The sequence below is a fragment of the Lutjanus erythropterus genome, chromosome 19 (genome assembly GCF_056507025.1).
Source record: "Lutjanus erythropterus isolate fLutEry1 chromosome 19, fLutEry1.hap2, whole genome shotgun sequence".
In the NCBI taxonomy this organism is placed as follows: Eukaryota; Metazoa; Chordata; class Actinopteri; order Lutjaniformes; family Lutjanidae; genus Lutjanus; species Lutjanus erythropterus.
Window position 1 is genome coordinate 735,389 of NC_139335.1, and position 27,659 is coordinate 763,047.

Below are 27,659 nucleotides of genomic sequence, written 5' to 3' on the forward strand. Positions count from 1 at the left end.
TGAGGACGTGGTCTGGGTGTTGGTCTCAGGTCTGAGGACGTGGTCTGGGTGTTGGTCTCAGGTCTGAGGACGTGGTCTCAGGTCTGAGGGCGAGGTTTGAGGTCTGAGGACGTGGTCTGGGTGTTGGTCTCAGGTCTGAGGACGTGGTCTGGGTGTTGGTCTCAGGTCTGAGGACGTGGTCTCAGGTCTGAGGACGTGGTCTGGGTGTTGGTCTCAGGTCTGAGGACGTGGTCTCAGGTCTGAGGACGTGGTCTCAGGTCTGAGGACGTGGTCTGGGTGTTGGTCTCAGGTCTGAGGATGTGGTCTCAGGTCTGAGGACGTGGTCTGGGTGTTGGTCTCAGGTCTGAGGACGTGGTCTCAGGTCTGAGGACGTGGTCTGGGTGTTGGTCTCAGGTCTGAGGATGTGGTCTCAGGTCTGAGGACGTGGTCTGGGTGTTGGTCTCAGGTCTGAGGACGTGGTCTCAGGTCTGAGGACGTGGTCTGGGTGTTGGTCTCACCTTACAGGCTCCTGGCAGCAGGTGCAGTTTGACGTATGGATCAGCTAAACCGTTGAAGTCCATGGGCTTCAGACCCTGCAGACACAAACAACAACAGCTCATCGAAATATCAATCAACAATCGATCAGCTGATCGATCAGCTGATCGATCAGTTCAGGTAACCTGGTAAATGTGGAGGAATTAACAGTAAAAGATTTATTAATTAAATCTGACAGAGTCACGTTCAACATCTCCGTCATTTAATGAATGAAATGATCAAATATTATTCAGGATGTTTGCGATGAATCTAAAGTTACATCTCCCTCTGTGTAATCAGATTACTGTAATCAGTCCCCCTGTGTTTCCTGACCTTTTCTCTGTTCACAGATATAAACCCGGAGCGTTCAGTGATTCAGGAGGACAGAGACTCAAACAGACAGCAGGACGGATGGTTTTTCTCTCACAGCCACCGGATCAAACCAAACACTTGATTTCAATCTGTTGACCTCGTCAGCGGGACGCAGATCATCGTGACAAATTGCCTCTAAATTTCTCTCAACAGCTTTGACATTTACAGCGACGGCGAAGAGAGATGTAATATTTTCTCCTCGCAGCATTTTTAATGAGTCTGAGGAAACAGACGCCGTGACCTTAAAGAATCAATGAGTTACTTCACTTCTTCTATCGTCTGTGAAATATCACATGATTTTACCTCTTTGGGTCTCGACTACACACACGAGAGAGTTAAAAATATGTTGTATTTCATAAACTTCTTACATGTTTTTTATGTTAAATCTTATCTAATAAATGTATTGAAGTAAATTCTTTAAATGTAAAAAAAATGTTTTTAAAATTTTAATTACAAATCAAAATGTTTCTACAGCTACAAAACCTTTCTACACACTCGTAAACTTTCTCTCTCTGCACAAAACCTTTTCAGAAATGCATAAAATGTTTCTATTACACACACATTGAACACAAACCTTTTTTTTTTATTTCTTCAAAACATAATTACACACTTAATATTTTATATGTGCATGATTTTTTTTGCACATGCACACAGAAAGTGATGTACAACTGCAGGCTGTGAAATTATTTGTGAACACAAGCTCAAAATATTAATGACTCTTATTTGACTCCACACCCACTCAGATTATCCACCATCACTGCAGAAAAATGTTTTCTTTTCAGTAAATACAGTTTGGAATAAATGAATAAGCAAACGCATCAACTGATCTGTGAGCTGAAATGAATTTAAAGCTCAGCTTTAAGGTTTAGACGATGCATCGTGTCGAGGTGGACTGAGCTCAGCAGGCCGTGACCTTTAACCTTTAAACGGCTGCAAATCTCATCCTGATTCAGTTCATAAATGATAAAAATAAGTTCTGGCTGGAAATGAAAAATGTGTCAAACTCCTGTTTTAAATTAAATATCGTGCTGTAGATGTAGTGTTCTGGCCCACACATCATTTTTACAGACCGAAGAAAACATCTTTGTTTGCAAAAATCACACCATTATAATTTGTTTTAAATGAAAATGAGAATAATGATGTGAAAATGATACTTTTCTCTAATATCATAAATCATACTGCAAATCAAAAATAATTGTAATTAGATATTTTCTCAAACTCAATCAGCTCTAAAACCAACCCACATGTCCCCATCCTTTTCTTCTTCTTCTTCTACAAATTGAAACTTTGCTTCATCATCATAGAAAACTAGCGTCACACCAGGCAGCGGCGAGTGAATCCACCTGTTCAGGTGTAAAACAGCTTCTGTCTCTGCAGCAGGAAGGAAAACGTTCACACTCGAGTTTGTCCTCAAATAAAGAAAAGGCGGGATGAAGCGGAGTGACAGCAGGTGATCTGATCATCTCCCATCTCAGAGATAATGACGACAGTTAAAGCTCCCCTCTGTTTGCTGTTTGTGAGTCTGTGGTTGTGCACCGTGACCACAGCAGGACGCACACACACATCTGATCCTGCATCATCTTACAAGAGAAGAAACACTGATACTGCAGCTGGAAAACACAGCAGGTCAGTTTGATCATGGTGGTTCATGTTCTGTTAGAAAGGTTCCCTCTGCTTCAGGGACCAAGACACTTTGATTCATGTGATGTGAGACACGCAGCCGCAGGATTAAATATTCACAACTGATCCTGTAAAGAAGAGAAACCATTCAGGAACTAACATGCTGCAAAAAAAACAACAAAAAACAACAAAAAACAACAAAAAAACAACAACAACAACAAAAACAACAACAGGGAATTCAAGGGAAATAATTTCTATCTAAAAAGACAATAAACTTATCAAAGTTTGGAATTAGAAAAGCAATTTTCATCATTTTAATAAACGAGATATTCCAGCTGTTATTGAGTTTTATTTAATCCATAAGTTTTATTTTTCTTATTTTTAAGAGTAACATCTCAATTTCAGAATCTTATTAAAGTTTGAATCAATCTATTTTTATTCCTCATCAGTGACAACCTGCTGCTTCACATTATTGCATTTTGAAAAGTGATTCAGCCTCGTCCTGCATCATCATCATCATCATCATCACCATCATCACCATCATCACCATCATCACCATCATCACCATCACCATCATCACCATCACCATCACCACCATCACCATCATCAGAAGATGAAAGATTCTTTTCTTTTTTTATTTTAAGCTCTTTTTTTTGCTAATGATTCATCTCAGTGTGAGGTAATGAGTAAAATACTTCTAGCTTTAAGGCACACGATGCTCAGCTTGATTCATAAGTTTTACAAATTCTAGCAAAGAAAAACTGGAATTTCCCATCAGAAGATTTATTTGCTTAAAACTATGTGATTATATTTAAGAATATCTGACTTTCTGAATGAGGCTGTTCTTGTAGGTAATTCTGTCACATGTCCTTCAGTCTGACATTCTGTGTCTGAATTACATGAAAACTTTGTGATCTGCTGGAGTTTTCATCTCTGTGGGTTTGAATCATTTCAGTCTCCACAGAGTTGGTAATGACTGGCTCATCAGCCGCTAACTGTGGCTGTAAGAAGTTTAAAAACACCAGAATCTGCTCTAAAATTGGATCATTTGTTAGTGTCAAGGCTGGAGAGTGGAACACAGAGAACAGGACACAAATGACGAGCTGCTGCAAAAATCAACGGCTCACAGGATCATGAAGGAACAGCTGAGGATCAGAAGCAAACGACTGCAGTCCATCACAGACAGACAGATCCAAACAGATCCAAACAGATCCAAACAGACCCAAACAGACCCAAACAGATCCAAACAGATCCAACAGATCCAAACAGACCCAAACAGACCCAAACAGATCCAAACAGATCCAACAGATCCAAACAGATCCAAACAGACCCAAACAGATCCAAACAGACCCAAACAGATCCAGACAGATCCAAACAGATCCAAACAGACCCAAACAGATCCAAACAGATCCAAACAGATCCAAACAGATCCAACAGATCCAAACAGATCCAAACAGATCCAAACAGACCCAAACAGATCCAAACAGATCCAAACAGACCCAAACAGATCCAAACAGGCTGGAGGAACAAGGAGAACATGACGGACACAGACACCAACCTTAATGATCTGTAAGAGAACAAAGGAAGTGAAGCGGCTGATGCAGAGACGACTGACGAAAAGGAATGAGGTGCAGGTGAGGAGTGGGCGGAGCAGAAATGGGAGCAGGTGCGTAGGTGTGAGAGGAGGGCGAGTCTGAGGACATCTGGTGGACAGGTGGAGAATAACACTGAAGGACAGAGGGACAGGGAGACAGGCTGGGGACATCCAGAGTCTCGTATTTGATATTTCCTCAGTCGTCAGTTGAAGGATCGCTCCGCCATCTTGCAGGCCGTCCCAAAGCTCTTATTTCTGCTCCGAGGACCGAGGACATACCAGAGCAGCCTTCCTGGAAGACTCTGATGATGTGTTCTGTGTGTGATCCACCACCAGGGGTTTAAAGATCAGCTGACAGCAGTCAGCAGCTGACACAAAGAAGAAGAACAGGAAGAGAAAATGTCTGCAAACTGGGGAGACAATCAGGTCCAGGAGCTCTGTACCCTCCGAGCAGAAGACACGATGGAATAACAGGGACGGTGGCGTGGTTTAGAAAGCTCTGCAGCATGTATGTTGTACTTCACACTACATTAAACACCGTTGTGTTACACGTCTCGTAACATCTGCAGGGAGACACATCGTAACACTAAAACACTAAACTCACACTTTAAAAACTGTATTGTAGTGAGATTACATGTCTGTGATTTATGTGCATGAATGTGAACAAAGTCCACCTTGTGATGGTCTGGACTGTATAGAAAAAGTGAATATAGAGAAATAAAGTGTTTTATATAACGAAAGGGATATATAATATAATATAGATAATATAATCACCTGGAGATTCCCACCTCTGATCGTAAATAAGATTTGTTCTCATCTTCAGTAAATCAGTTTATTCCTGCTGCACCAGAGGAGAATTATGGAGGCTGCAGCTGAAAATAATAATAAAATCCATAATAGTATTTCAGTACAAATTCAGGTTTATTGAGCTACTCATCAGAGCCGTGACATTTCAGTCCTGTGCACAGATTAATACGTGATCTGGTCAGTAAATTTCACTCAGGCGCTCCAGGTATAAACCATGTGATCGTGAGGCAGGATACAGTTTGTGTCTGTCTCACTGAACTGTTCACCTGAGAGCAGGTGAGACATGTCGCTGCTGCAGGAGACGTGTTTGAAGACGAGGAGACACAAATCACTGCTGAGCCTCCTGTATGGAGTCAAATAACAGTCAGTAATATTTTGATCTTGTGAAGTTCAAATAATCTCACAGCCTGCAGTTTCTTCACTTTCTATGTGCATGTGCAAAGAAAATTATGCACATACAAAAGTTTGTGGTTGTGTTATTATGTTTTGCAGCTGTAGAAATATGCAAATATGTAGTTTTTTATTATAAAAATATATATCTTTAATTTTAATTACAAATACACAAAACATTTCTAAAACTACAGAGCCTGTGTACATGTGTGTAGATAGTTTTCAGAAATGAACAAAATATTTCTATACTTACACTTTGTTTGCATGTTTTCACTCGTACACAGAATATTTCTACAGCTGCAAGACATAATTTCACAACCACAAACTTTTATATGTGCATGACTTATTTTTGCACATGCACACAAGAAATGATCAACTGCAGGCTGTGAGGTTATTAGTGAACATCACTTCACAAGATCAAAATATTAATGACTCTTATTTGACTCAACACCCTCCTGGATGATGACAGATACCTGTACACACACACACACACACACACACACACACACACACACACACACACACACACACACACACACACACACAAACACACACACACACACTGAGCTCCTGTAGATCCACGGTCCTGCAGCCTGCTGTCTCTTTATTGTTTCTGACACTTAATTTGGGCTCCTGTGTGACAGTTTGCTCTGAATCATGTTACACTCCGCTGTAAGTCTTTGTGAGTGTCACCTCTTTGTGCTGCTGTCATTGTGTCCCAAAGACACTTTATTTGATCCCAGTAGCTTCAAATAAAGCTGGTCTCAGGTGACACAGACTGAGTCTGCAGGTGTGAGGGATGTTACAGGAAGTACAAAGGGACAGTTCTTTAATGAAACGTTTAATGAAAGAGGGAAAGGGTTATCTATCTATCTATCTATCTATCTATCTATCTATCTATCTATCTATCTATACAGCTACAAAGAGACAAAAAATACCATAAAGACACACAAAACAACCACAAAGGGATACAAAATGAGACACAAAACGGGATGCAAAAAGTGCTGCACAACGGGATGTAAAATGACGACAGAGACACAAAATGACTGAGACAAAATACAACCACGAGCTTTGTTCTCTGTCTGAGGTCAGAACCTTTCAGTTTTTGCTGAGGAGCAGATTTTTGTCTGATTGTAGCATCACATATATTCATGGTGTGAATTAGAGGTGAGCTCAGAGGAGCTCTGGGACATTTGAGGGGAGCTCTAAAACATAAATCAATAATAACAGTAAAAATATATCAGAGTTGTGTGTTTATTTGGTCTTTACATTACTATTCCTTAACACCATGCAGCTCGCTCTGTTTGTTGTGTGTCCCGCCTCCTGACTGATCCCTGATCCCCAATAAAAAAGACAGAACTGGGTTTATGCTGGTGAAGAGTGCAGCGCTGCAGCACACTGATATTTTGGACAAAACTGACACAGCTGAGTCCGTTTCCATTGTAGAAAATGAGGCACTTCATTTGAAATATACCGAGGCCTGGAGGCACTCGTGTCTGAATGGGAGCAAATCCCTGCTAGCAGGTTCCAAAGTCGCGGTGTTGAGCCTGGAAGCAGAGAAGAAGAGGCCGTCACAGCGGCACATTAACACGGCGGTTTGGAGAGCGTCCTTACCTTGGCCCGGAGGACGGTGCAGTGCAGCTCACTGGAGCTCTGCTCATATCTCAGCTCAAACTCCAGGGTTCCCAGAGCAGCTGAGGAGGCAGAGAGGAGACAGACACACAATTATCATAACTCATACAAAAACACGATTTACAGCCGTCGCATCAGTGGACGGGAAAAATGACACTGTGGAAGAGACTGAAGGCATGCAGGAGAACAGAGGAACACACTGAGGAACACGCTCACAAGATGGAAATCCAATTTAGTGGAGCAGCACCTGTCACATGAAAGTGAACACGACACGTCACATGTCAACACGCAGAATCCTCTTAAAAGGAGAGCAAACACATCCGTCAGGGCTCGTTACAACCATGCATACACACACACACACACACACACACACACACACACACACACGTACACACACACACACACACACACACACACACACACACACACACACACACACACACACATACACACACACACACACATACATACACACACACATGCATACAGTGTGGAAAGACTCCAACATGTTCATACACACACACACACACACACACACACACACACACACACACAGCCTGGTGTTCTTCCAGTACAGTTATATAAGGCGATACATACAGCACATGATTCACAGGGATTAGAACAAATGTGTATTTTAGGCATCAGCCGTCATAAATATCAACAAACCACAGATTACACAACATATTGTATTTTGATTCTAAACTAAGAGTTATTGTGCGATCCTGTATGATTTATGGACACAGAGCTGGAGTCTGTCCCACATCCTGCTGAGCTTCTGTTGCTCGCACACAGCCTGTTAGAGGCAAATACTACCACTTCCTGTTGGATCATCAACAGACTACACACGACCACGCAAAGCAGGAAGCACACAAAGACACACAAAACAGCTACAAACAGACGAGACAAAGGGATGAACACAACGACACGACAAAATGAGACACAATAACTACCAGACAGAGACAAATTTACCATCAAGAGACACAAAACCACCACAACCAGATGAAGGGATAAAAAATGAGATGCAAAATAACTACAAAGACAAAAACTGAATCCAAACAGACCCCAAAGTCGACCATGCAGGGACTACAAGAGACGCCAAGTGATGCAAATGATAACAACCAGACACAAAATGAATCTGAGACAAACTAGAACCGTGTGGTCTGTCATGTGTCTGTCGCGTGTCTTGCTGTCTTGTTGGGCTTCATTGTGTGAATAATCCATCCATGACTACAGTTTCTGAAACAAGTTGCTGTAATTTCTCCTCCATCCTGAATTAAATTAAAGAATCACAGCTGCTGTCTGAGACTCACTTCACATCATTTGCATTTTGTTTCTACGACGCTGGCTGCACATCAAAAACAGCAGCTCCAGTCCTGCACCGCCGAGTCTCCTATGTTCAGTCTGGAGGCGGGAAAAAGGCTCGAAACCTGAAAAGATGTTTTGGGTTGCAGTTGTGCCGCGGTGGAAAGTAACTGAGTACATCTGCATTTACTCAAAACACCAGCCTTGATTTACAGCAGCAGAGGAAAAGCAGGAACATTAAATCACAAACAGGAACAGATCGTTGACTCAGGCAGGTTTCTGAACAGCCGACACGCCCACAGTCACCTCACACTGTTGTGTTTCTGTGTAAATAATGTACGAATTCATCGCACACACAGTCGATGTGTTTCATGTCCTCGTCTTACAGCACAGAGCTCAAGAATTTCAGATTTCTAATTCACACGACAAGAAAGACGAAGTCGAGTCGATTCAAAGTGACAGGAGAGAATCAGGAGGTCAACAGACTGCAATTATTACTGAGGTCAGAGATGATTAACACCTGAGGAAGAGAAAACACACACACACACACACACACACACACACACACACACACACACACACACACACACACACACACACATAACTTCATCCAACAAATGTCCTGAAACACAAAGGGTTAAATAGGTGAAGATCTAATCAGACACACGTGAAGGAAACAGTCAGCAAAAAGGGCGGGAAAAGGACAAAGACAGGACGTAAAGTCACCTGAGGGAGGACCAGGACTACAAAATAAAACAGGAAATGACCAGATAAACCTGAGGATCGTGACAGTTTGTGATTCAGATTTGAGTCACTGATTAAAAGTAACTAAGTAGATCATATAAACTACTTAATGAGTGTAATCTGAGTATGAAGGCGATTGATCAGTATCTGCTCAGATCTGACTGAATGTTTCTGATTGATGATCAGTAAAATGACTGATCTGAGTGATAAACTGATAATAAAACCTCTCTGCTGACAGACAGAAAAGCTCTCAGTGTATTTTCTGCTCAGATATTTTGTGCAGGTTTTTTAAATGTGAATGTTTATGATACTAATTCCTCCCACCTACAGCGACTCACAGCCGCCGAGGGCACAGACAGACACACTGCAGCACAAAGAGACACGCAGAGCTTCAGCATCATACAGCTGCACAGTAACAATCCTGATGAAACCTGTCCCATAAAAACCAGTCTTTGTTACTGGACGCGTCTTTTTATGTTTTAGTTACATGAGACAGACTGTCAGAGTGTGACGCTGTGCTCCGCCCTCAGGATCTCCCGCTCTGATCAATCTGATTATTAAAAAAACAAAACAAATCATCAAGCAGTGACTGCAAAACAAATCTGATTATAAATGCATGTTAATGAGGAAATAAAGAGGGTAGAAACGTCTAATGAGTCTTTACTTTCAGTCACAGAGGAGCTTTAAAACATGTCAGCAGCTCTGAAACCAACGTTCAGCCACAGTCACTCATCACAGCATGAAGGAGTGACGTGATCTCCTGTAACCTGAGAGACACTTCACACACATCTGCAGCTCAGAGTCTGTTTTATCTGCCTCATCTCACACACACACACACACACACACACACACACACACACACACACACACGTGTTGCATTATTAATGTTATTTTAACATAAAGACATGAATTATTCATGAGTTGTTGATGTGGACTGAACTCTGCTGGTGGCCGGTCAGATGAACTGGACTCTTTTGATTTATTGATCAGGGCGGAGTCACTGCAGCGTCTTTACATCCCCTCAGACCGACGCAGGTCAGAGCCAGATCCTTCTCATTCCCAAATTGTTAAATCCAGACTTTTCATCACACTCCTCTGTGCCCCTTTTACACCGGACAAAAAAAACCCACTAGCATCTTTTGTCTTCAGTGTGAAAGGCTACAATCAGCTCTCACTCCCAGGTCACATGACCCTGCAGAAGTCTTGAGTATTTATCAGCTCCATTTATCCCGTTCCAGCGGAGGCGATGAAGGCTCATGGCCTCCATCTGTAATTTCTGCAACTCTTTTACTCCTGTTTCATACACCTACTGGTCTTTAGTCAAATGGTGGATAAACATTTTATTTTTGATAAATTCTTCACAATAAAAGTCACCTGTTATTTTGTTATCTAAAAGTTTTTATTACGAAGCATCAAAATCAGGAAACGCTGTGTTTCTATCGAACAGTAACTGAACACAACTTCAATCAGCTGAAATCTGCATCACTGACTGGATGCACTCTGCAGGTATCAGTCCCATCACTGGTCGCTTGCTTCAAGCAGCATCGCTGTGTTCACTATCTGTGTTTTCAAACTCCTCAGGAAACGAGAACAACCTCTGAGCAGCAAACTGCACGCTGTAGACGGCAAATTATCACCTGGGACACTGAAGGTATCAACGTAAACAAGCTAACAGCTGTTAGCTTTTCTTTTGTAGTCATTTAAATACCAGAGTTCACTTCCTGTTAGACAAATGTTCAAGTTCTCCTTCAACTTTTTTTGCAGCAGTGCTGTCACTGCATTCTGGACTTCGCCCAAGACGTTTCTGATTGGGTATAAGACACACAAACAAGACAGGGAGTGTAGTGGAGAGGACACTATTCTGCCTGGTAGGGTGGTGGCTCAGGGTCTGGACACCAGGTTCACACAGGAAGAACCAGCCAGAGCACTACTTAAGCCGTTCAGAGAATGTGGGAATAAAGGACTGAGAGGCGGATGTGATATTCTCTTCTTCTTTTACTCTCTTATGCAGCATCACATACAGGGTACAAGCCCTGTGTGTGTGTGTGTGTGTGTGTGTGTGTGTGTGTGTGTGTTTTCTACAAGAAAGAATAACAAATACAACTTCGTTCAGGATGAATAAACATATCCATGAATTAACTCAACCTGTAACATATCACCAGTCTAAAATAAACAGACAATAATCAAATGAGGTGGGTGATCAAAGCTTACAGTCTTATCCCTCTCTCTCTCTCTCTCTCTCTCTTATTACACTGACAAACACTTTAAAATACTCAGCACACACATCTCAGACTTGTCTCACTCTGTCAAATCAACATCACTTTTTACATATCACTTCCGGTACCTGAACCGGCATGACGCTCTTATTGTGAAAGTCCAACGTGTGCTACGTCCGGTGACAAATTAGAGTCAAACATCGTCGATAAACGCTCCTTTAAAGTAGTTACGCCGCATGTTAGTGCAGCGATAACACCGTCTAAACCGGACTCGAACCAGATAATGAACAGAGAAACATAATTATGGATAAACATGACATATTTACACCCAACGTGCAGGAACAGGTGAGCTAGGTGGCTAACAGGTGAGCTAGGTGGCTAACAGGTGAGCTAGGTGGCTAACAGGTGAGCTAGGTGGCTAACAGGCAGGTAATGAAAGTGATTTAACTCCGAACTGTCGTCTACATCAGTCAGTAAAAGTTAAACACAACCACATGAACACAGAAATATAACAGACGATGCTTGTACTCACTTCTCGTTCACGCACACACGACTTAAACTGAAGTTAAGGTCCCGCACGACTGTAGCTCACCGTCAGACTGACACACTCTCACGTTTTACTGTGTGACGTCACTCACAATGTAACCAATAATACATTGGCTGTTAATAGCGAATAAGCAGATTACTAAATCTGTCTGATGGACTTGTGATGTTCTCACAAAATTTCACAGTGTGCAAATGCAAAAAAAAAAAAAAAAAAAGTCTACAGCTGCAAAACACAATCACCTTCACAAACTTTTATATTTGCATGATTGTTTTTTTGCACATGCACAGAAAAGTGATATACAACTGCAGGCTGTAAAAAATATTTGTGAACTTTGCTTCACACACTCAAAATATTCAAAATATAATCCTGGGGTCATAATTCTCACATATTTCTCCTCAAATTTTATTCAATAGAGCTGCAGGAAACATAATTTTGTGACATGAAGAGAGCATCTCTCGCCTGCTGTATCTAGTTCCCTGCTCGTGCCTCATCCTCCCCAGTGAGAGACAGACGAGAGACATCGTGACGTCCTGGAAAGAGGAATTCCTGTTTCTTACAGGGAGAGTTTTAAAGGAAATGGGCACATTTCTTCTTAGAGCAGCCAAACTAACACACCCCTCGATTCTATGTTATTTCTGTGTTATCATAATCAAATTTAAATTTGAACCACTTCAGACTTAATACTGTGAGTTCTAAGCTAACATCTCATGTAACATCATAACATCTGTCTGCTCAAAATCTGCACTTATTATTTTGTTATTTTCATTTTTTTTAAAGTAACCAGGATGCAGAAAACATCTATGAAACTAAAGTGTTCAGTTTCCAAATCCTCCCTGTTTTTGAGGTCTGAATGCAAATTCTTTCAAATAAAGTTAATTACATGTCTTAGAGGATCTTCAACGCTGTGAGGACAGTTTCTGATTAGTCAACATGGACCTGAACTCTGGTGTGAAATGTCATGCTGAGTCATGCAAAGAGACGCTACAGCTACAGTCTGATGTTTGTGCAGGTGTGTAGAGATGCACAGTAACACACACACAGACACATGCCAACAGCGAGGCTCACTGCAGTCGTCACTGTCGGAGCTGTTGATCTCCACCGACGTGTCCACGCTGCTGGTCAGAGACAAAGACCCGCCGCCGCCGCCGCTCGGCCGGCCATGGGCCAGCAGGGGAGACAGAAGGTGAGCCCCGCCCATCCCAGAAGCCACGGAGCCAGGGCTGAGGGCCAGAGGGGAGGAGGCGGGGTTCGGGGAAATGGGGCCGGGGGAGGTGGGGGACAGACGAGGGAAGTAGGCGGAGATCTGTCGGATGGGTCTGATGGGGCCGGGGCAAACGTCAATGGCCATGTGTTCCTGGATGGAGATGCTGAGCTTCTTTCCTCTCCGCACCGTCATAGAGTCTGAAAGAACAAGTAAGAGGTCAGTTTAGATTTACTGGAGCTCTCAGTCAAATCGCATGAGCTTCACCAGCAGATAAGGACAAAAGAAAAAGAAGTTTAGTTTACAGTAGTTTAGTTTCTGTTTAGTTTAAGTTTAACAGACATGGATCCAAATTTCATGACTTTAGACTCGACATGACAAAATCAAAAGAAACCTGAAACTTGATTTGAGTCTTTTGAAAATGCTTGATACCTTCCCTCAAACTCAAAGTTGAAAAAGTCTGGTACACTTTGGAAAACCGTTGTCAGTAAACACAGTTTGTCTCTGCATCTACAAATGTGAGTTCAGACTCTACCATGCAAAGACAAAGACATATATCAACAACATCCAGAGACACTGCAGACGTCTCTGGACCAGAGCTCATCTGAGATGGACGGACGCAAAGAGGAAAAGTGTCCTGTGGTCTGACGAGTCCACGTTTCAGATTGTTTTCACTGATCATGGACGTCGTGTCCTCCGGGCTGAAGAGGAAAAGGACCGTCCAGATTGTTCCCAGCACTGACTTCAACAGACAGCAGCTGTGTGTATGGACGGATTCAGAGAGACACATGCTGCCATCACTGACGTCTTCTTCAGAGACGTCCCTGATTATTTCAGAGAGACGATGCTGAGACACATCGTGGACGTGTTCCAACAGCGTGTCTTCATAGTAAAAGAGTTCAGGTCCTAGACTGACCTGGACCTGCAGTCCAGACGTGTCTCCCATTGAAAATGTGTGGTGCATTATGAAGCACAAAATAGGACAAAAGAGACTGTGGACTGTTGATCAGCTGAAGACGAATATCAAGAAAGAATGAGACAGAATTGACCTTTAAAACTTCAACAGTTAGTGTCTCAGTTCATAAAATCTTGAGTCTTGATTTGGGTGCAAAACCTTGTAACTTGCAAACAGTGACTTGGTCCCACCTCTTTGGCTTTTTAGTTCAGTTTAGTTTTGATTCAGTTGAGTATAATTTCAGTTACTTTGTAGTTTCAGTTTTTTAGGTTTCTGTCAGTTCGGGTCAAAGTTACCGAAGTATTATTGTACCTGATCAAGACCCAAACGCTGAGAGAACAGAAACACAACATGTTCCACTGTAGAACAAAAAACCTCGGTGAAAACCAGAGCAGTGACATGTCTTCATCCCTCCTCCTCCTCACACTTCAGAATATCTGCCTCATTTCTTCAGTGATGCTGATCAGAGCTGACAGAGTCCACCTGGATCCACTCAGGTATTAGACATGCTGACACACAGACCTGCAGGACCTGGAGCCTGGTTTATAAAAACACTCCTAGATTTATACCTGAACTGAGTCTAAAAGCTTCTACAGGAGGTTTAAACTGGTTATGAAACAGTCCTAATTTATTTTTGATGCCTTTAACAAGACCATCAGAGAGGAGATCAGCTGTTTGTGTAGTTATTCTTCTCACTGCGTCGGTACGCAGACAGGAAGAACCTGTGTTTACATTTTCCCAGACAAAGTTAGCCAGTGAACACGTCATAAGAAACTATCAGATTATGTTTTTAAAGTTTCCTTTCCAACCCTGTATGTTGGACTTCTTTTTGGGTACAAACTTTTCCAGGGGCTGTAAGACATTTAAAATAGGACCTGGAAGTTTCTGTGACGTGGCCCCAGGGCCTCCACTATCTAGAAAGTATCTCCAGTTGTAGTTTATTTGATATATTCTAGATATTTTCCTTGTCTGGATTCTTAACCTGGTGACTGACTGTTTTTCCCTTGTGATCCACGATTCCCTTGTGCTTCTCCAGCCTGCTCACACCATCCACCCCTGTACTCCACCCTGAACCCCAGCATCCTTCAGTAAACCTCCTCAGCTCCTCCTCCGTTCTCTGAACATCATAATGCAGACATGCTTATTTCCTCTTTTCTGACACCAGGTCTGACACAATTTATCCCTGACAGCAGCCTCGTCGGCCGGCTGCAGGTAACTGACAGCCGGTGTTTAATGAGGCCTGTGTGTGTGTGTGTGTGTGTGTGTGTGTGTGTGTCTCACATATGAAAAGAGGAATCAAACTGAATATGTGTGTGTGAAAAACGGAGGCTGGGTAAATGCAGGGATGGTTTTGTTTAAGAAAGCAGAGCGAGGAGTGTCGCAGCGTGATGCTGGAGGAGAAACACGCAGTTTAACAAACCCTGAGCTGTAAATGTATGTAGATATAAAACATATAGGAGTCATATACAGCAGAAGAAGCACCCAAGGGTGCAAAGACAGCTCTCTAATGAGGTTTCCATATTCCCTCACACACACACACACACACACACAGTGCTGGTTTCATGAACAGCAGGATGAAGTCAAACAGCTTCTGTGGCCTCCAGCCAGAACATTTACACCTCTGAGAGCAGAAGCTGTCGTCCTGCTTCAGACACAGCTGGTAGTCTGTCCTGTCTGATAAACTCTGTTACTCAAACTGGACGTCCTGGACTGTGTTTAATGTCTCCACGGTAACTAAAGACACGCAGCCAGAAGAGAACCGTAACCAGATGAGAACTGCAACCAAATGAGAACCGTAACCAGATGTTTCTTGTCTCTAAACCTGCCTAGATCTAAACCATCGATTCATTACATCATAAAACATAATTAGTTTGTGAATTTGTGCAGTAAAGAAACCGATTTGTAAATTTCCGGGTTCCCACCTCGACATGACCCGACAGCCTGGTTATGATCTTTCTCATTTTACAGCTAAACAGACACTGAATGATGTTTATAAAAACAGTTCAAGTGAGAAATAACAGAATCTTGATCAATATTTGATCAGCGCTGTCTAGTTTGATCTGAGTTTTGTAATTTTTGGACTGGATGGACAGAAATGACCTGTCAATCACACAGTAGCCCCGCCCTAAAGCACACGCTGCTCTATGGTTTGTTTTACTCTAAATGGGATCATAATTGACTAAATAAACATCATGCTGTGTTGAAGAAGACTTTAAACTAGTGATTGAGACCTTAAACTCCTTAGGAAAATATTTAGCAACCAACAGGTGGAGTCGCCCCCTGCTGGCCGCTAGAAAGAATGCAGCTTTGAGGCACTTCAGCATTGGTTTCACTTTTCAGACCTGGAGGCTCCACCCACTTCTTCTTCTACTGTCTATGAAATCACAGCCACCATGCAGGTTGTGTTTTTGGTGCTTTTGTCTGTCTGTCAGCAGGATTACAAAAAAACCTCATCTGATTTTCATGAAACTTGGTGGAAAGGTGCAACATGAGCCAAAGAAAAATCCATTAAATACAGAAGAAACAAATGATTTTTCATCACTTTGATAACTTTGCCAGAGAGTGCATTTGGCCTCGGTGGAGGTTTTGTTGCACAGCTGGCAGCTAAACAGACGTGTGAGGTCGGACCTGCTCACTCCACCACAGTCACATCTCCACAGTCTGAAGATGAGTCACAGCTGAAGCTTCAGGCTCTGCTGCTGACATTTGCAAAGTAAATCTACGGCTCACATCTGACGTCAAGGAGCCCGAATTTTCACACATGATGTGTCAAACAAAAACAGTGACCAGGACAGTTTGTATGAGGTTCAATATACGAGTATCATCAGTGAGGGACGGACATTACTTACACCATTAAACCCACTAAAAATACGCCGTTGCCCCTTTCCCCATTGCCACAGGATGAATTTGCCTTTTAGTTTTTTTCTATGTGCACAGGAAAGCTGAGACTCCACTCAGAAGAGAGAAGGAGACTTTAAAAGTCTGTGTGTGTGTCCAGCTCTCAGTGATGCAGGAGAGGAACTAAACTTCAAACCAACCCAACGTTTCTGACAGAAGATCTAAAAGTTTCAGGTTTCTGCTTTATTTCACTGTTTCAGCTGGTAGCTGGTTTATTTTACATGTGTTTTATGTCCAGAGAGACAGAAAATGGCCAGTAGTGGTAAACACTGGTTAAAGGACTAAAAGACAAATGTGTTGCAGCCTGGTACCTGTAACACCGACTTCCTTCCCCACTCTCAGACATGCTGTCGACAAAGTTATCTTGAATAAATGATGGATTTCTCTGTGTTCTCTGTGACCATTTTTGGAAGCGTCTGGATAATGTACTGTATGTACACGTGTTAATGCAGGAATGTGACATATTAAAGCTTAAAACAGTTGGATTATGTTGCAGCCTGTTTCGCAGCTGCAGACTGAGGCCTCTTAGTCATTAAGACCTCACAATATGTAGAAATAAGGCTCGGGTTTAAAAAATACTGGAATTACCCTTTAAAAGTGAGACGTGAACTCCTCATTAGTCCAAATGTTAAACAGCTGGTTTCAATTATCAGATGTACTGCTGATTTTCCAGCTAAACGCCTGCAGCATTCTTCTTCATGTCCTCTGGTAGGAGACGATGATCATGAAGGGAGAGAACAAATCAAGTGTTCAAGGAGCTGAAGACATTAAAACAGTGGGAGAAAGTGATGGTGGGAGTGTAAGACTTTCCTGTTCTCCGCAGGGCGTCGTAACGAGGCTGAAGCACAGCCTTACATCTAAACTGAAAAGTGTGAACAGAGTGAGGGGGCCGATCAAACTGCTCGCTGAACACACTCCACTGGACTTCAGGCTTCTCTGAATCATTTATGTAACAGTTGTTTTTTGGAAGGTGATGACTTATTTTGTTGTGTAGTTTGGAGGATTTGTTAGTTTCATACTTTGTGGGAAGTTAATAAGAACTTTTCGTCTATGTTCCTCCATCAGCGATGCATCATATACAGCAGAAATGTTCTGGATTCTTCCCTCAGAGGCTTCGATCTGTTGTTGTGAGCAGAGGAAGAGCTGATTCATGCATCCTGTGGTGATAAAATGAACTAAATAAATTCCCAGAGCCTCATATTTTGCAGCTCTCAGTGACCATCCTGGTGTTTGTCTGAGTGTTGCTGCAGGTAATAAAGGAAATCCAGTTTGAGGTGCAGACCTGTGAGTCTGAGGGTTTGTCAGAAACTAAAACACCAAACCACAATTAATGTTACATGAGACGGCACTTTACACCTCAGGAGAGTCATCACAGTGACACAGTGATGTCATCAGACACCATGAGGCTGTCTGTCACTTGAACGCTCCAGTTTAAAGTCAGTTTAGGTGATTTAAGTCCTTACTTTTGGTGCTTTTTTCAATTTCATATTTTGTATGTCTAGTCTTTAACAGATCTTAATCTGCTCTTTACCCTGTGGGTCGATCACCTCTAATTACCCCCAGCAGCCGTATCACGCAATGTCAGGACTGTCAAAAGGCAAAAAGACACATCCAGGTGAACTACAGAAAAAGGACTCTCTCCTATCTGAATGCACTGACGCTGCAGCCACACAGTCCAAAGTGAATTCAGCCATGGACTCAGCCTCTGAGACCCATCATCATGTTCTCGGCCTTCCTCCTGATCAGAGGCGGTGGTAGGTGGCAGGAAGGGAAGACCCCGAGCTGCATCGCCCCGTCCATAGACGCGCCAACCACTTCGCCACGTTGCCGGCCGACACCACCGTGGCACCTCCTCCTGCTACAACAACACTGGCTGTTCATCTGGACCCTGCACCAGCCAGGACCCAACTGCAGCACGCAGGATACCAGGAACAGTCGGTAATGACTTTTAACGCCAGACTCGATAAGAGATAAGACTCGAGAGGAGCAGGGAGGACATGTAGTCGAGGAGGAGGAAGATCCAGAACCAGGTAAGTGAACAATCCAAGCAAAGAAACCAGCAGGAGACGGGCAGAGGGTTGATCGAGGCCAGGCGGAGGGTCGAGAAGCTACTTAAAGGACGCACGCACAGAGGCACGTGTGGTGACACAGAGAGAGTCTCTGAACTACAGGCAGCCACAGGTAAGCAGACGGAAACACAGAACAGACGTTCTAAAAGTACTATAGAAAACCCTGTTTCTACAATACAACAGCAACACAACTAATGGTAATGTAACTTTATGTTGCAGTGACGTTGTTACTACGTCACAAATGATGTGTCACAGTCGTGTCATTGCAGAGACGTACCGTGTTTTAATCTCACAGGAATGCACGTTTACACAATTTCATTGGCCGATGAAGTGCATCACCATGAGGCAGAAGTTCAGCAAAATTCAGCTTTCTGCCAAACTGAGTCATAATTATGAACTCAAGAGACAAAATTCTGTCCTCTGCAGAGGTTCACTGACCACTGAGCACTCTACTGTTGTAAAAGCTTTTTTTTATTTGAGGTAAGGTTTCATTCCATTAATTATTTACTGATGATGAACCTGGACAGTCAGGTGAACAAGATGCTCTGTTACGTCGCTGACAGAGGTGGTTCTTTTCTGTGGGCTGCTGTCACTGTGTTTCTGTTGTTTTCTAGTATAGCTAGCTGGCTAACACAAACTTCACACAAGCAACATCAACTAAGTTGTCGGGGATTTCCCTGCCCGTCTCAAATCGTAGTCTTAAAGGCTTTTCCTACTGAGCCTGTCGGCAGCTGCAGGGGAACGACGCGTTCACATCTTCTGTGTTTGTAACGTGAGCTACGTTAGCTGAAGTTAAAGAGGTAAATGGGGCTGGATATCAAACCTCAGTAGACATTTAGAAAACATCAGTGCACAGTGAGATTATTTTTCCAGACTAAAAAGTCAAAAGCTGTTCAAACTGCTGTGCTTGTATCACTCTCTGTGTGCTTTTTCCATTCAGTCCATTAAAAAGTGACAGCGACCCCTCAGCAGTTACTTCCTGTTCATCTCTACCTGATCAAATAATAAACTTTGAATGCCGGGCTCTGCAACCTTTTTCTCTTCAGTTTCTTTGTCTGCCCACAAGTTGTGATGTTACTGTGAGAGCAGATAACTTAAAAACTGCATGTTCTCCCACCTTTGCCACCTTTGTCTCAAAAAAATCCAGAGAAAACCCTGCCTTGAGTTTCCTCTGGATGAAAAAAAAGAAACCCTGATGGACATGTGGTGCAGAGATAAAGACATTTTAAACATGGCACATGCCTTGCAGGGACGCCTGCCCCCTTTTCCTGGAGAGTTTTCTCAGCTGAGTGAGACAGCTGGAGGTTGCTGTCAGAGCAGTGAGGGACGGTGGTGACTGGAGTGATGAGCTGGTTAGCATGTTGTTTTTTCTGTGATGGTCAGTCAACCCCCCACCATCCAAAAAACCCCCAAAACAATGATGTCATTGTCTGTCAGCAATGTTTCACTGTGGGCATCCTTATATAGTTTGGTAGACCTCGTACTACATCAATGTTGTAACAAACAACTGATAAGATTAATTATCCTCAATTTTGCAATGTCATAAAAGTGTCCTCCCAATGGACAAAATGTCATCAAGTGCCCTTTAGAGGCCCTGCTAGCGGGCAAAGCATGATAAAGGGCCCTTCAGAGTGCCCTTCTGACAGACAAAACGTGATAAAGTGCCCTCTGAAGTGGCGTTCCAATGGATAAAATGTGTTAAAGTGCCTCACAACACATACAGCTTTGTGCTCTTATTTTTTTGCCCCTGCCCCTCAGACAGTATGAGTCCACCATTAAAAACCCCACTTGCCTTCAGTCAGCCACAGTGGCTGTGAAGGCAGCAGTGAACTGTCTGAATGACATCCGCCCACATCAAGGCTGCCATCCCTGCTGATCCTGATCAATCATCAGTTTACATATCAGACCGACAGATCAACAGATGATGCAGTCAGAGCAGCTCTTCACACAGAACTCACCAGAACATGTCTGTGAGAACGGCTCCATCGAGAACATCCTGAGCTGCAGCAGCTGCACCAGGGAAGATCACAGGGATTTACAGCATGTGGTGAAGCTCAGTGGGTCACTGGGACGACACCACCACCTCTGAAAGACATTTACACTGACCGATTGCCAAAGAAAAGCCCATCTTACCCTGGACACTGTCTGTTTGCCCCCCCACCCCTCTGGAGGAACCTACAGGACAATCAGAAACAGAACAGCGAGACTTTAAAACTAGGGCTGCAGCTAACAATGTTTGGTCCATAAAATATCAGAATATGATGAAAATGTTATTCAGTGTTTCCCAAAGTCCAAGATGACGTCTTCAAACGTCTTGTTTTGTCCACAACTTAAAGATATTCAGTCTTTACTATCACCAAGAACAACAGATCCCAGAAACTATTCACATTTGAGAAGCTGAGATCAGAGAATTTGGACCTTCTTTCTTTAAAAATGACTCAAAATCATTACACAATATCAAACAGTGGGCGATTAATCAATTGACAACTAATCACTGCAGCTCTGTTAAAACAGCTTCTTTCCAAAGGCTGTAACTTCAGTTTGTCCTCCACAGACAGAAAAGCACTGAACCTCACACACTGTAATATGATATTGCACAAACTGCAGTCTTGCACAAACCTGCTGCCACACCTCCATACTGACACCGTCCTGTTTTATTCATGCATTTGTTAATAAAACTGTCCTGCTTTAATGCTGGTATTTATTTTCTCACCTATATTTTGCTTTTATTTCTGTTTTTATTTATTGAATCTTTCATGCAGTACACTGCTGAAGAGCTGCTCATTAGATTCAGTTTTGTTCTACAAGCAAAATGACAATAATCTATAAATAATCACAGGATAATAAGTCACATTTTTAAGGTTTTATCCCATAATTATGAATGAAGTTCAGTGTAATCAGAGTTATTATTTTGAATATCCAGGTATAATCCTGATATGAATCAGTCCCCTGAGTTCTTGTCATCCTTCCTGGTTACAGTATTTGTTCTGTGGGAGTTTGAGCTGGCTGCTGCTGCACTGTTGTCATGTTTAATTCAGGGGGAGGCAGCATTTATCAGTGGAAACATTCTCCCACTGGAAAGTCAAATCTGGTGCTCGTCCAGTGACTGATATTCAGTCACAGCAGGATTACTGGTGAGACGCAGCAGTGGAGAGTTAAGCTGAAGGAAAAGAGTATGCTAATGAAGAGACATGAAATGCCCCCCCCCCCCCCACCCCACTGTCCTATCTCACCTGCCAGTCACTCCTGCAGTCTTTGTCCTCCTCCTGGTGTCTCCCCCTCCTGCTCTGCTGCTTGTTTTTGTCCACAGATATGCCTGCACAGTCTCCCCCTCACTGTGGAGACGTGACTCACTGGTCACTTTGAATACAACTGTGAGAGGGACGGAGGAGAGGTGGACCACTGATTGATCACAGCCTCACATATCATAATCATAATCATATCTGTAAGCATCATTATGTAACAGATCCTCTTCAGCCACTTGGTGGGAAGAAACTACAAATCCCAGTCCCAAGAAAGTCAGGATGCTGCATGAATGGGCCAACTGCAAAGATTTGCAAACATGTTTGCATCTATTCTGTCTAAGGTGTTTCTCTCTAAAGGTACTAACAAGAATCTGCCTAGGAGGTTCTACCAAGAACCTTTTTGATGTTCCAAGGGTTTTATCTAGAACACATGCAAGAGGATCTACCGAGAACCTTTTTATATGTCAAGGGTTTTATCTAGAGCACAATCGGGGGTTCTACCGAGAATCATTTTATATTATGGTACAAAGAACCCTTAAAAGGATTTCAACAATCCTTGAAGAACTCTGTCTTCTAAAAAGGTTCTCTGGATGGAAAGAGTTCTTATTGGAACCCTTGACAAACCCTTTCTTCCAAAAAGGGTTCTTCAGAAATGAATAGTTCTGGCTAGAACCACAGCCCTTCAGGAGGAACCCTTTTGGAACCCTTACTTCTAGCCTATGAATCATGTTTCAGATGTTTCTTTGATGGAAGATTGATTAAATTTTACATGATCGATCAGACTCTTAATGACAGATTAATTGTTGTCTTGAGTTAAAAAGTATTTGCAATCATTGCATTCTGTTTTTCTTTACGTTTTACCAGACGTATGTTTTGCTGCTGCTTAGCCTCACACAATCTCTGCTCATCAAATTAAGACAGAAATGAGCTGGTAATTATATCTGACCACCTCTGTCTCCAAACAGTGAGTGAGTAAAGAGCTTCAGGCTCCGGTGAAAGCAGAGTTATTGATGTGACGTTCAGGAGCCTCGAGCGAAGCTGTGGGCGTCGGCCTGTGACTGTGGGAGAATCTCTGGGTCCCACTGACCGACCACCTCACTGCTTCACCGTCTCATTTAACAGATAATCAACCACATGTGCTGCAGAAAGAAAACAGTTCGGTTCAGTTCTCCCTCAGAAATGTTCTGTGTTTCTGTGGGATTTGAAAACAGCACATTATAATTCATACCCAGCAACAGCTGCATGTAAATCAATAGAGCCTGAGCGCCGACACAGAGCTGATGTTCCTGCAGGCGGCTCAGCAGACGAACAGTGAAGAAGTGTCAGAGGCAGGGAGAGATGACTCTGCACACTGAAGACGTTCAACAATCAATAAATGACCTCAGAAACCAACTAAAACGGAAATGTGCTGAGAGGAATAAAATGCACAAGCTGTAAATTCTGCAGCAGGATGTGTCGATCATGTTCTAACTAAAATCAGAGTTATCTGTGAGATTTTTCTGCTTTTAAAACTTTGTGACTTAATTTAACAGCAGGCTGTAAATATTCTCTCCGGATTAATTTCCAGACTTCACCTCTGACATGGATTTGAATATTTCTTTCACCTCTGTTAATATCCCCGATCAATCAAGCTGAAAGTGAAATGACAAAGTGAGCAAAAGAAATGTGTGAAGAGTCTGGATCAGCTGTAATCCTCTGAGCTGTGGATTAACTCACTGCCTACATCCATGAGCAGTACACAACTCAGACTAAAGTACTACAAGTAAAAATCCTTTATTTTTCTCAAGTATTATCTGCAAAATGTACTTCAAGGGATAGTTTGGATCATTTGCAGAACATTTTCACCTCTTTAACTTTCTGTCAGACAAACTTTTTCTGACAGGAAACCACCATTATATAAAACAAATATCACAAACCAACCAAACTCCATTCACAAAAACAGTGACTTTAACTCAAAGAGTTGTTGGTCTACTGCTGCCTCCATCTCTTAGTTTCTCTGTGTTTTTGTGTGATTTTGGTGTTTTAAAACATTTTTTTGAATTTGAACTAACATTACTTGCTGCAGATTGGGGCAGCATTAGCAGCGTTAGACCAGCGACTCCTGTGTTCTGTGACGTAAAATTACTGATTTTGTCAATGGAGTTTGGCTGGTTTGCGGAGAGCAAAATTTGGCTTTTATAACGGCGGTTTCCTGTCAGAAAAGTCTGTCTGACAGAAAGGTAAAGTGATGAAAATATTGTAAATATTGCATGAGCTTTTTAATCAATAATCATCAGTAATGTGGATATAATGACAAATCATTAGAACAGCTGGAACAGTCGCATTAATTCTGAAAATTACATCCTTTAACTGTAATGCAGCATTTAAAAGCAGGAAAAGATAATACTGATGACATACCACCAAGTAACCATAAGATCATATCTAGTCTCATATCACATACTGATAAAATATCCATATTTTCCAGTCCTAAGTCTAAAATATGTGTTTCTGCTGACCCTGTGTCTTTTACCTCATAAATCCACGCTGTAAATAATCTGAAGTTTCCCTTTAAGTCTCAAAACATTAATGTCCACTGAAAAACATGCATCTCCCAATGGGTTGAGACAATATAAGATGACGTAATTTCTGCTGGACTGAAATTGAAACTAAAAGCAGGATGCAACATGACGGATGATGTCATCCCCGTTAGCATAAAGCCCACAATGCATCTGTGTTGTTAACCTGCCCCCCCCCATCAGTTCAGGAGCAGAGCGATTGTTTAAACCGGCTCCACGCTACAAAAGTGTTCAAATCCTAACAGATGATCTCAAACATCCACACACTACAAGATTTGAAAATAATAGTACAGGCTGTTATCAGGATTATTGTGCTAGAAGGAACATGATCTCATGTGATCTCATGTGGAAACAGATGTTAACAACAGAGATGGAAAAGTTGCAGTATTTGGATGAAATTGCAAGGTTGTGCAGAGTCCATTTGGATTGGCTGAATGTGTGTTAACTGTTGCGGTCGCACCATCGCAACTTCCTGTAGGACCTGATTTTTGCAGCCGTCCTGGTGATTCTAAGAGTAAATCAGGGGGGTGAAGACTGGATCTGTAACCATCTCACACTACATGATAATCTGGGCAGAATCTTGGTGCTGACCTGAAGTCCACCCCAGATTTCTCTCCTGATTCTTGGGGAGCTCAATTTGAGGAATATTGTCCCATGACTGCTGTAGTGTGGGAACAGTTTTGAAGAGGTTGAGAGAATCTGTGGCCTCGACCACGGCTCTGAAACATCAGACAGATCATCAGCAGACAGATTTGTAACTGTCTCTGTTTCTCTCTGTTTCCTCCTGGATCGATAAAGAACAACACAGAATAAAGACTATAAATATCAGCTCTTGACTGTATTACAGCCTATAGTGTAGAGTCAGGCTTAACGTGTCACTGCAGCGGGGTGATGAGATCACAGACACACACTGCAGTCTGTAGTTTTCTCTGATCAGTCAGTAGAATCCGTGCTGCTGGAAATAAACACCTTCGTAACTAAATATCTAACAGAGACACGACTACAGAGACAGTTTTTACTGCAGGGTTTACTGCCGTGTTACAGAACAACCAATCACAGACAGAGTAAATACAATACACCATTTTATATTATTGAATTATTATAACTGATGTAATTAATGATGTAACAGGATGAAGAGGAGAGAATTTATTCACCTTGTTACTGTTACGGTCCACAGAGTCCTCAGAGTGACGTCCAGCTTCTGTCAATGTTTTAATGAGTCAGATGTTTTAACCCTAAACTTTTAGACCACTACATGTCGAGTGACGGGTTCACCTTCGTCTTTTACGTTGTTTTTGTCTTTTCACGTCTGTTTTGTTGTTACGTCTTTTTCATCTTGTTATGTCTTTTTTGTCTTGCGCTGTTTTCATTTTGTTGCATCTTTTTCATCTTTTTTTTTGTCGTGTTAGTCATTTTTCTTTTATTACCTTGTTTTTGTCTTGTTTTTGTCTTGGTACATCTTTTCCATCAATGAATTGTCTTTTCCTATGTCTTATTGTTTCGTCCGTTCAGGTTGAAATCAGTCTTGATATTTGAAGGCGGCACACAATGATACCAAATAACAATAATCAATAATTCACCTCAAAGTCATTAAAACTAAAGTAATGAGTCTGTTTATAAAATGTGAGGAGGAGAAAGTTCAGATGTTTGAGTTCAGATGTTTGGAGGAAAAGTGAAAACAGTGACTTTCCACTTCTGATATTCAGATTTGAAAAGAGAAAATCAGAAATCACAGCTCATCACAACCACGAGAACAAAACAGATCAGACTGACGGTCCAGGAGTGTGAAAGACTAGCTGAGGACAAACTCCAGCTCTGACGGTCACACACACACACACACACACACACACACACACACACACACACACACACACACACACACACACACACCACCAGCTGCAGCTGCAGAAGTGCTTCAGCTTTTTGTTTTATTTTTTGCTTTATTTATTAATTTCTCATGTGTTTTAGATGAAAATTGAAATCTGAGATTTACAATAACATTATTACAATAATCAGAGTAAAGATGGTCAACAGTGATTAAACTTTTAAAAGAAATCTGCAAAGAAGCAGAACTCAGTGTGTGTTGAGATTTTAAGCCCTTAGAAGAAACAAAGATAAAAAGAGGCAGCAGAGAAATTCACTGGTTTCAGCAGCTCAAGGATAAAGGTAGAAAAAGAGTGGGAGTAAAGAGAGAGAAAGAGAAATACAAATAAAATAAGAATAAAAAGAGAATAACTTTTAAAATTATATGCACATTTCACTTATTCATATATAAGGAGAGATGAACAAGTATAAAATGTATATGAAATGTATAAAACAAGTAAAAAATGTAAAGACAATCTGTTCAAATTCAAGTAAAGTGGACTGATTTTACTTAAAGGAGTCTCATTGAAAAAGAGCAACAGACAGGAGGAGAGACAGAAGAGGCTGAGAGAAACATGCAAAGGCGAGAAGTGATTTTTCTTTTTCTTTTTTAAGAACGAAGGAGGAGCAGAGCAGAAAAATCATGAACCAGAGCTGCACGGACACAAAGAGCGGAGAAGCAGAGTAGTAAAGTGTTCTTACCTCTGATTGTGTGAGTGCAGCAGATTCCAACACAAACAGGTGGACGTCAGCGTACTGAGGTTCTCCGCACTAACAGGTGGAGAGGGAGGCAGCGAGCAGCACACAGAGAGGGAGGCAGGGAGGAGAGAGTGATCTCCCTCTGATAGATTTGGACTTTTAACCCTTTCTCCTCCTCCTCGCCTGATTTTTTCTCTGTGATTTCTGTTTAATATCCTCCTGCAGAGCCTCACATTCATCTGAAATGTCAGCAGCGATGAAGCTCTTCCTTTAATCACACTACACATGTATTAGATTAACTCTCCCCCACTCTCACCCCCTCCGTCCCTCCATCCTCCCCCCCTCTCTCTCCCTCCTGAGCTGCAGATTGCAGGGGGGGAGACTGGAGCAAAATAATGTGCCAACAGCAGCATCTGTCTCTCTCCTTCTCTCTGTAT

The 27,659-nt window shown here is 42.2% G+C and overlaps 1 protein-coding gene across 2 annotated transcripts in view; it reads right to left on the bottom strand.

Moving 5' to 3' along the window:
• doc2a (double C2-like domains, alpha) overlaps positions 1-27,397 on the bottom strand; it is a 57,071-nt gene extending 29,674 nt beyond the window's left edge. The window contains exons 1-4 of one of the 2 annotated variants that reach the window (XM_084744815.1): positions 27,226-27,382; positions 12,803-13,138; positions 6,911-6,990; positions 498-572 (exon numbers count right to left, since the gene is read on the bottom strand). In XM_084744815.1, the coding sequence (XP_084600941.1) occupies positions 498-572; positions 6,911-6,990; positions 12,803-13,133 (486 nt within the window). In that variant the 5' untranslated portion in view covers positions 13,134-13,138; positions 27,226-27,382. Of the gene's footprint in view, positions 1-497; positions 573-6,910; positions 6,991-12,802; positions 13,139-27,225 lie in introns of both variants that reach the window. The other variant, XM_084744816.1, reaches the window with a different exon arrangement.
• Positions 27,398-27,659: the final 262 nt, after the last annotated feature.